The sequence below is a fragment of the Daktulosphaira vitifoliae genome, unplaced genomic scaffold (genome assembly GCF_025091365.1).
Source record: "Daktulosphaira vitifoliae isolate Bord-2020 unplaced genomic scaffold, ASM2509136v1 Scaffold_2, whole genome shotgun sequence".
NCBI classification, from domain to species: Eukaryota; Metazoa; Arthropoda; class Insecta; order Hemiptera; family Phylloxeridae; genus Daktulosphaira; species Daktulosphaira vitifoliae.
Window position 1 is genome coordinate 17855784 of NW_026099573.1, and position 11792 is coordinate 17867575.

At 23.5% G+C, this 11792-nt stretch overlaps 1 protein-coding gene across 1 annotated transcript; it reads right to left on the reverse strand.

The window, feature by feature from the left end:
* Positions 1–354: 354 nt before the first annotated feature.
* Positions 355–10818, reverse strand: LOC126898569 (uncharacterized). The gene is made up of 7 exons (XM_050672763.1): positions 10539–10818; positions 7859–8047; positions 4909–5037; positions 3344–3514; positions 3171–3285; positions 2255–2401; positions 355–1147 (listed from the first exon to the last, which is right to left on the reverse strand). Exons 1-7 carry the CDS (start codon positions 10623–10625, stop codon positions 1050–1052), a joined length of 936 nt encoding a protein of 311 aa, XP_050528720.1. The 5' UTR covers positions 10626–10818; the 3' UTR covers positions 355–1049.
* Positions 10819–11792: the final 974 nt, after the last annotated feature.

The following is an 11792-nucleotide window of genomic DNA, read 5'->3' on the forward strand; positions in this document are numbered from 1 at the left end:
TCTAAAAGTTAACTTTTCGTATAGGGCGCTATTTTATATCTTTTCACGTGGGCTTGTAAATGGTCCGATTTCCAAAAACAATCTACCTAATTAAAGGGATGTCTAAGATATTTATAAACGAAATTGTTTTGTTTCGTTCTTTTTTTAAAAATCTGTTAAGAAAAGTTTTTAAAATGTCAAAAATTACCAATTTGAAAAATCTTAGTTTTTTGTGGATTTCCATCATTTACTGGAACGAAGATTTTTTTTTAATTTTTAAGGGTTATGTCTTCAATTAAATACAATATGTGATAATTTGACTAATCGTTGAAAAATTTGGTTCAGTGAAACCTGAGAAAAATTAATTACGACACATCATGGTAAAATTAATATCTATTTATTTCATAGTTTACAAACAGATAATTTTAAGTTATTACCAAAAATAGTTAAAATAAGACAAATGTCTACAGAAATATTTCCAATATCTATATAACCACCCATCAACCTTTAAATTTTATTAATTTAGCTTCTAACCCTTGAGTGATTTAGTAAAATACAAAATTATTATCTTTAAGTAAAAACAGTATTTATTTTAAGTTATTATAACATTTTATATTTTAAAAACTAAAAAATAATTTCATATCATAACTATACATTTCACAAATATTCATGAATAAATGACTATTTATTAAATATTCATTCCTAAATAGTAGGTACTTATTTAATGAACAAAAAAATATTAGGTTCTTAAATTACTTTTCTTTTTTGAAAAACCAATATAATAGTATAAATTTAATATTTAATCTTATGTCCAAATGATTAAAAAGTTTTTATTAAAAATTAGATCATATGCAAATATACTGGAATCACTACACCGTCAAATATACATAAAAATAAAATAAATAAAGCACAACTATGATTGAGAATAATAGAAATTAAATTAATATATGATAATTTTGTTAACAAATAAAAATAGTAACCATTAATAAATTGATATTGCTGGTATTCAAAGTTAAAAACATTGAAATTAAAAAATTATTTAACAGAAATTATATAATTAGAGATCAAATTTATTGTATGTCATGATAATTGACTATATGGAACGAATCCATGTTTCCAGAGAATGCAGAAAATGTCTTGCTTCCTGTAGGTGCACTCCGTTTAAATACTGAAAATAAAATAATATACTTGAGCCCAAAGTAATTGTACTTTTGTTATGTATTATCTTTCTTATACAAGATAGTTAAATGAGTAAACAAGTGATTTGATTTATAAAATAAAATTACTTTGAAATATCACTTAATATTTCACTATTAATATGTTAGTTATAAAGTGACAATAAGTTCAATACAGGGCAGAATTAACAAAATTAATTCAAAGGTATATTTTCACTAATAAAATAAAAATTAAATTAAATTTTCTAGTACCCCACACATTCTTATATACTTACAGGTAAAATAATACACTTTTAATTGTGCTTTTGAATATTACTAATATACAATTATCAATTATTATTACGTACCAGGTAATGAAATAAATTTTTATTCAAATTATTACTTTAATGTTTATTTATAATACAATTAAACAGTTTCAAACTACAAAATAAAATATATTTGTCTTATTATTTAAAACACTGTTAGTTTTATTTTATAATTAGGATTCTCTCTTAAAAGAAACTTTGACATAGAGAGGACAACATAATCTACATAGCTTAGAATCAAAATGTAAAGATTTAATTGAAGTGTCAAAACAGTAGATGGTTAGTTCCATATTTTATATGATATAATTTATTTTTTATACAAATAAAATGATGAAACTTACACATAAAAGGACATTTTTAATGACTATTTAAAGTCCACGCAAACAATTAATTTAAGATTTAAATGAAATACAAGCTAATTACAAAAAATATATATTTTAATAAACTCTCACCATGCAGTTACTAAATACACAAGAAATAAATACAATAACTATGAATAAGTAACAGTTTATAAAAACTAAAATCAAACATGACTACATTTTAACATTAAATTTTACATTTTAATGTAATCACATAAATTTTTTTGACTTTCATTTCTGTTAAAAAAATCTTATAAAATAAAAAATTTGAAGTTCATGCAAATTCATCTTATAAATAAAAAATATAAATCATAAAACATCATGCTACATACATGCACATATTGTAATAGGTTAAAACGGAATTTAGTGATATTTAATTAATGAATATCATTTAAAAAATATATATATATACTTCAACATATTAGTAATTACACACCTCCAGAAACTATTTTTTCCAACTTATATACTGGATATGCAGCACAGTCTTTGGCGACATATATTCCATAATTAGAAAGATCTTTGACAGCTGGAGTGACTATTCGCATGTTATGCATCATATTCTTTGTATCAACCGAATAGTAACCTATTACAAATATTTTAAAACAATTAAAATTTTTAATAGAAAGAAAATTACTGGTTCTCTCGTCAACATAATGAAATTGCATTAGATTGTCAGTAGGTGTAAAAATCCTAACAAATCACTATAAGGTAGAGTTCACCCCAAATAGCTGGGATAGAAGCTAAGGAGTTGATGATAAAAAAAAAATTACAAGTATGAAAAAATTATTACATTTTTTACATTTATTATTATTATTATTAATGTTGAAAATAAATGTACAATATATTTTCTATTGAAGTAAGGCAAATGATGGTGAACATTTACACTATCTTTATAAAACAAAAGGATTAATCTCTTATAATAAATTTCAATACCAAAAATTTAATCAATCAAAATAATCTAAATCAAATTTTATAATTTTTTTTCTATATTGTAGAAACATTGATGGGTGAGATGGTCAAGTTTTAAAATTTCAAAACTAAGGGACTGCAGTAATATATATGTGTGTGTGTATAAGATAGATTTAAACATAGAAAATTCTTTACTTTTTGAAAGAAATTTATATTTAATATACAAAAAAAAATACAGTACACATATATCCATTATATTATTTTAATAATACACAAATGTCTTCCGTCCTTTAAAATAAAACAAATAAGATAACCCTAAAAGAATTGATATAAAATTGATTTTGATAATTTGATTATTTTCATTATGATTTTAACATAATTTTAAATACTTATATTGATGTATTTATATATATCTTATATTTTTAACTGACTTCGTAACTTACCACTAGACATTTTAAACAATAGATCATATAACGAAGTGGGTGGTAATACTGAGCTACGATTTAAAGGCATAACAAAACAACGTTTTCCTTCAACATCAACAATTCCAGAAACATTCTATTGAATAAACAAAATTTAAATATAAAATTAAATAAATAATTTTTTTTTCACTTACAGCACTAAAATCGTGAATGAAACGTGCTGAGTTAGCATTTGGTAAAGAAGGAGCAATTTTTTCATAACTATCGTCTTTTAAATCCAGTTCAAAATCTTCTTTAAATTCTGAAATAGCATCATCTGAACCCAACATTTGACTGTTTAATTTTTCCATATTCAATGCAAAGTTCTAAAAATATTTTACAATATTGTAAGAAAATAATTTGTGATTAGGTTAAAACCTACTTAAAATATATATATTAAATATTGACTAAGACAATAATTTCATGATTAATTTATTATTTAATGATTATAATATAAGTTATAAATTAAAAATAATTTTACACATTAAAGATATAAATTACTACTCAGATTAAATTTTAGTAACATGAAAATGATTAAAAGTAACAGTAAAATAAATTTAAAGTTTATAAAATACTACTACAAATAAATCTACTGAATGTTGCAATATTTATCATGTAAATTTTTTAACATCAAACACAACTTATTTTTTATGTCTTCTACACAAATACTCTACTCCTACTAACAAAAAAAATAATACTCAATGAATATGTCAAAATATTACAAGTTATATCTAAACATATCGGCACAAAAAAATTTCTCTAAATTTCCATAATTAAGAAGTGAATATCACTAAAATAACAATTAAAAATACTTTATTTTAAAATCTAATAATAGACCAAAGTACAAAGGGTTAAACCTAAAAACTTTAATTTTTTAAGTCTCTTATAAGAAGCAGTTGTCAAATTTTTGAAAAAATGTTTTTTTTTTTTTAAATAGCATCATTTTAAAAATTTATATTAATTATTGCATAAAAATATTTTTTTTTAATTATGTAAAAGGATATATTACTAGTTAAAAAATTATTTCATAGGGCTAAAAGTATAAGAATCAAAGAGAAAACTACTAACATTTTTTTTTAGGCAACTTTCTTAATGCACGTTTCAATCAAATTATAGTAGACATTTTATTAATTAATTTTTAATATATAATAGTTTTATTATATCAAAAATGTACAAGACTAAATTAAACTTAAACTAAAATGTATTTTAAAGAATATTTTTTTAAAGATTCAAACAGAAATTGAAAAAAAAGTTATAATAAATTATAAAAAAACTGTGTAATAGGTGCAATGTTTGAGAAGTATCGCAGTATTGCTTTTATAATATTATTAGAATATTAGTTATTGGATTATAGACATTATCTAGATTAATATCATCAAATCCTAATTATTGATATATTTTAACAGTAATCAATATTATACTATTTAATGAAACAATGGTTAATGAGGCTCTGAAATTACTATTATGTTGTAATTCATATGTGATATCTACTGTCATATACCTAATTTTTTACATAAAATACATAAAAATAGTTTTCAAGGTTTGGAAGTCATATGTTAGGACTGAACTACACCAGTCAAATTAAACCTGCACAGGTGTATGTCTATTATTTAATATAAAATTTAAAATAACACACAATTAATATAATATAATAAAATTCTTTTTATGTTACCCAACTTAACAAGTAATAAATAGCTGATTATAACGTTAATATATTTACTTCAAGTTTTTTGAATTCAGCTTCCATATCATTATTAAACTGGTTGATGTCATAATCATTCATTTCTTGCAATGGAAGTTGTAATTTATCATTCAAGGCTATAGTACCAGTTCCATAAAAAGCATCATCCTGGAAAATTAAATATATAAATTTAAATTTATAAATAATAAATTTAATTATTATTCAATTGTATACAAATTAGCAAAAAAATAAAAAATTTGACTTGTAAAAAAAAATATTAATATCACAACAATTTTTGTGGGATTAAAACAATTATCTAATCTTAAAATACAAGTAATATCTTAATAACAGAAAAATGTTTCACCTCTCTACTCATAACATGACCAAACCATCTAAGTCTGTTTTCTCTCATCTTATCCACGATTGACGCTACACCTATTCTCCCTCTTATATGCTCGTTTCTTATCCTATCTTCTCTAGTCACTCTACTCATCCATCTTATCATTCTCATTTATGCTACACTCATTCACTGCTTTACTTTCTTGTGAACCCCTCAACACTCTAAACCATATATCATAGCTGGTTTCACTATAGTCTTACAGAACTTACCTTTCATCCTCATTGGAATTCTTTTATCGCATAACACACTTCTCTCCACTTCAACCACTCGCACTTAATCCTGTGTCTTACATACTCACTAATACCACCACTTAATAATACCACCATAAATACTTAAAACTCTCCACCTCTCCTATCACGTCCTCGCTTTTTGTCAATAATCTTCTCATTTCAACTACCTCGTTTTCTCCTTTGTCAAACCCGTACTCTATATACTTTGACTTACTTCTACTTATTCTTAAACTCTTTTCTTCAAGAGCTGATCTCCACACCACTAGCCTTCGATTATTTTCTCCTTTTCTCAATAATGCCAACTTTAAAACCTCTCTCGGTACACTATCATGCCATTTCTCCAAATCTTTAAATANCAACTACCTCGTTTTCTCCTTTGTCAAACCCGTACTCTATATACTTTGACTTACTTCTACTTATTCTTAAACTCTTTTCTTCAAGAGCTGACCTCCACACCACTAGCCTTCGATTATTTCCTCCCTATTTTCTCCTTTTCTCAATAATGCCAACTTTAAAACCTCTCTCGGTACACTATCATGCCATTTCTCCAAATCTTTAAATAACCATACACAGCTTTTTCTTCTTTTCTCTAAACTTTTCTATTAGTTGCCTCACACAAAAAAAAGCTCTGTCATTAACATACTAAGCAAAATACCATACTAGTTCGTTGTAACTCATGTTTCTCCTTTAATTCTTTTATCAAGGCCTTTTCCCAAATCTTCATAATATGACTGATAAGCTCTATTATTTCCACATTCCTGTATGTCACCTTAACCTTTAAATACCGGTATCACAATACTAATTTTTTTAAATTTTTATATATCTGGGATTATTAATTTCTTTTATTTTCAATAATTAAAGTTATTACAGAACAAAAAGATACATTTTTACATTTTAAACAATATATACAGTGATTTTTTTATCTACCCACTCAAAAAATCAAACTATATATATTTTTTTTCTTAAGGTAATATTTACAAATGGATATTTTTTAGTACTAAAAGAAATACCTAAATAGTTATGAGAAATATCAAGGCATTCAAAATATGGAAATAATTTCTTTTTTTATAATTTAATAAACCTTCAACATTTTTCAAAAGTTTTGGTTAAAGAAATATGGAGAAAATATTAAATGTACCCATGAATAATTAAAACTTTTGAATAACAACAACTGTTTTACATTTGTGTTGACATTGTGTAACATATAATTTTTATATGTCTGATGAATACAGTTGTTATATTTCTAACTCTATTTTAGATAAGGTGAAGTAGAGTAAGTGTGTACACATTTTTTTTTGTACTTACTCATATAATAATTTGTGTAAATAATGGTTAAATAATTATCATATACAACATAAAAACTATCAGAGTACCTGAATCTATACTAAAAGTTCAAATAAATTAAAATTTAACTTTCCAGTTCTTAGTAAAAAAAGTACAGAATCTACAAATAAAAAAAATTATCTAATATTTCTTTTTAAATATTTAAGTAAATGGACTATTTTAAATGATATAATTTATTTGACACAAATATTACATAATTACATAATTAATTTTAAAAAACACATGGATTTTTTAACATCTAATCAATTATTCAAGTTTCATGTTTAATTGGTTAGGTCATTAGACATAAATATAATTATTTTCAAATAATCCAAGTTATGATATTCTTAATTAATTAGATTTTAACAAATAGTATCATACCTACCCCAAGCAATACATAAATATACTGAGGCAAGTATAAAATATTATAATTAATAATTTAAATGAATTATAATATTATTTCATATTATTAAATAGTTAAAATATAGATGATAGTAATTTTTGTTAATTATTTAGTCAAAATCAATCAAATGAAAATATCAGTATTTAATAATTTACTAAATGGCAACAGGTTTTTACAAGCTAATGATAACAGACTAAATCAGGTAATACTTAATAATTCTATATTTAACAGTGATAGAAGCATAAAAATTTGTGGACACTTTTGTTTCATTCAGTTTATTGATACTATGTTTGGTATTATTACATTTGATAGACATACAAAATGCATTACTGATATAAAGCTAATTTCTTTCTTAAACTTTTAAAAAAGGAAATCCCGATATTCTGATAACTAAAATAAAATATTATTTTAAGGTAATAAGGTGAGAATATAAATTTTGCAATCAAATGTAAGTTTTATTTGACCCTTGATTCAACAAAAACTCAGTTGCACCAAATGAAAAATGATTTTATTCATTATAATAAATGTTTTAAGTTATTTTATATTATAATAATGTTTATTAGTTAAAAATAACACAAGAAAAACAAAGTTTCATACAATCAAAAAAATAAAATTACATTGTTATCTCCTTACCTCTTCACGGAAAGCATTCCCAATGGCTCTGTAAATGCATTCTCCATAAAACATCATAAATGTGATAAGTAAAGTCATCAATAAAATATAAACTAGTGCTAATGGAGACACACGATTATTAATCACTACCATTAATCTTGACTTGCTAGCATTTTCATTACTTTTAAGACCAGCTTCAATATCTTTTCCCTGCAAATTATTATTTTAATATTATATAAATTGAATAAAATTTCTTAAAATTAGAAATTGTGCTCATAATAAACATTTACATAGTATGCAAAAATAATAATTATAATTTCTTGCAATATAAGAAAATTAAGAAAAACATTAGTTTTAAAAGAGCACAGTGGTGTAGCCAGAAATCATGGCCTTCATTGACAGTAATATTCATCTCTAAAATTAAGTGATCAGTAAAAAAAAAAAAGTCAAAAATATAGACATAAATATTTTGTACTATATCTATATAAAATCATAACTATACCAATGAGAATATATGATAATAAATAACTTTAACCTCATTACTAATTCCATTTGAAGATCATTCAGTAAAAATAACAGCCAAACTAGATGCAGCAAATTCTATATGAATTTAATCTCCTACGACATTTTTTATATACTTTTATGCTAGCATGCAAATATAACATCATTCTATCCTTTTAGAGAAAGTGATATGTATNCATGCAAATATAACATCATTCTATCCCTTTAGAGAAAGTGATATGTATTGTTTTTTAATTTCCTGATTAGATACTAATTTGTGTTTAAAAAATATTGATATACATTAAATCCAATCCAAAGTGTTGATTGAGTAATCAACACCAAGGGACCTGTACCAACTTATTCGGCTGCTCTTAAAAAATAAACTAATGAACTGAACTGAAATAAATGCTTATATAATGTTATTATTTTATTATGAGGAATATTATACCATTTTGGGGCGAATTTTTTAGCTATACTAAAAAACAAATTGTATTAGTATTGAAAGAACTTAAGAATTTCTGAAGTTTTTAAATGAAGAAATAAATTTTTCAGTTGAAAATAATATACCTTCCAGTAATATTTTTTATTGTAATTAACTATGTCTGCATGATGTCCAGCATCATGTGCTTTATTTAGTTAGTTTAACTAAAATTGAATTAAAATTTATATAGCAAAAATAAAGATTATACTTAAATAACTTGTTAGAAAATTTAATAAAAGTAATTATTAAAAGTGAATATTAAACTTAATTATACGACTATATTTTAAGTACTAATACAGGAAGATGTGTTACCAAAAAGGTCTGAAGATTATCTTTTTTTAACTTAATAATATCCCAATACTGTAAAAATGTTTTCATATAACCATAAATGTTATTTATTAAGATGCTAAGAGCTTTTAAAATTGTGTAAATTGCTATCTATATGGTTTTTGCTTAATTATTATAAGTTCAGTTTAATAAAGAATTTTAAAATTAACTTTTTCATTTCAATTAATTATGTATAATACATGCATGAAAGAATAAACATAAGTTCATTCAATATGCAATATGCGTTAAGGGTTATGATAAAAATATTTTTAAAAAAAATTATGCCTTTTTATTAGTACATCAACCAATTTATTTTAACTGATAAAATTTTAAAGATATAAACTAACTTTTTCTATTCATAGTATAAACAATTCACCTAAAATAATGTGATTACTAATAAAAATAAATTTACAATTAGACTAATGAAATCAATAGTACTTATTTATTGAAATATAGTTAAACATATCATTAGTTCTATTCAATAAACAACTACTTACATTCACTAAGAATTAGCTACAAAACTTTAGAATCAGTTACGTTAAAGTTAATTAAAGCACAATATAGTTTTGTATAGTAACTAATTGACCTCAAAAAAAATGAATATTAAACAAGTGTAGATGATATAATTAATAAAACATACAACTAAGTACAAGAGAAGATTAATAGTCCTTTATTATTCAATGACTATAATTTAATTTTATAAGTTTATTAGAATATTCATTTATTAATTATAATTAATAATGATACAATTTATAAAATTAATATTTGAATTATTTTAAAAAGTCACATTAAAAATGCTGGTGCATGCTAATATAATAGCAAAGATAAGAAAAAAGTTGCTTACATAATGTTACAACAATCTTATCAAAAGAACTAAGTTAAAATTTGCTAATAGAATACAAAAGAATTTATTTTAATTAAACATGTACATTGACAATGTATGACTCATCAAAATGCTATATACGATGGATAAAAAACAGGAAATTATAACAATAGAACAAAATAAAAAAGAAACCCATTTGGATCATTTATTAAGCTAGCTTTATCAATCATTTGGCATTATTCCACATATTCAGAAAATAACATATCTACTTGCGCATTATCAAAAGTCAAAAGTAAAAAACTGAAACATCAGTGTATGTGTTTTATTGTTTACACATAAATGATTGTATAAATAATAGCAAAAATAACTACGTGAACAAAAAAAAAAGCGGGGGGAATGAGTAACTGTAACAAGTAGACTAAAATGAGAAAAATATTATCACAACACGTAGTCACTCAATACAAAATATGTTTATATAACTTAGCAACTTTATAGTACACAACAGAATATATAATACAATTAAACAAAAAACAAGTCCAGAATTTTATCAAATATATTTTAAGTCGTACCTGAGACAATGGGTCAACTTCGATGTTAGTTACTAAAGGGACGTTATCGGATTTCTTCTCATTCGACGGTATCGTAATAACAGTCATTTTTAGTGTTATAATAAAATCCTAGGTATTTTAAAATGTCGGATTATCCCTAATTATTTACTTGTGAAAATAATAATAACCAACTTCAAACAGAATAACTCGATTACAAATTTTAACTACGCAGTGTACGGCTGCGGCCTGATTCGCGGTGGTAATATATAGATGTGTTAATACCAATGATGCTATAGTTGACGACTGCAACCGACAATAGCCGAATAGAAGAATAAATATATATAAGTGTATTATTTGTGTTAGTGATACTGTTGTATTTTGTGTGGGGGACTGCACATAGTAAGATGATAAGAGCCTAGTAAACAATATTCTAAAAACTTAGTGCTACCAACTAAATAAACATAATATACTTATAAATACTTTTAGTTATATTATCAGTGTAACACTGATAGTTTGGAATACATTGGTTACTATGGATATAGATAATAAACTAAATTACTAACAGTTCTATGCAGTACATGTTAATGACTGAAGTCATTTTCTATAAGCTGAACTTCAGTTTTTCCATTTCATGTACAATTTTTTTGTTATTAAATCAAAAAAGTTGATTTAATAACTTTTTGAAGTTTTAATTGATAAGTATTTGTACACGAAATATATTTATGTTGTTTATGTGTTTTTTTTACACATTATTGTTAAATTAATTCCTTATCTAATTATCTAATTTCACCACCAAAATAGCTCAGTCAGGAATGTTATGTAGTGGTATAAAAAGTAAATCCCAGGATAAATATAATTACTTAATTACTTTTTTACGTTATAGAATAATGACTAATTTTATAATTTTTACTTTTAGACGGGACTACATTTCACGCTTAGGTTATCAAATTCTAATAGAATATCCTTTTATTTCTCTCTGTTTTAATGTAATGACCAAAAAAAATGTCTTTGTATAAAATTCGCATGATTTAATGCTAAAAATAATCCTAGTATTTTCTACAGTACCGTACCTCAACCTGATAAAAATAGGTAGTTAGATTGTTCATTTTATAATTCATATGACTAAGAAAAAATATTTCTCTAATTAAAGTAAAATTTTTATACATTATTTTTATTAAAAATTTAAAAAATTTTCAATATTTTCATGGACAAATTTCATGAGGATTAAAATATGAGTGGAAATTATCCCTACTGTTTTCCACTGTAAGCATATAT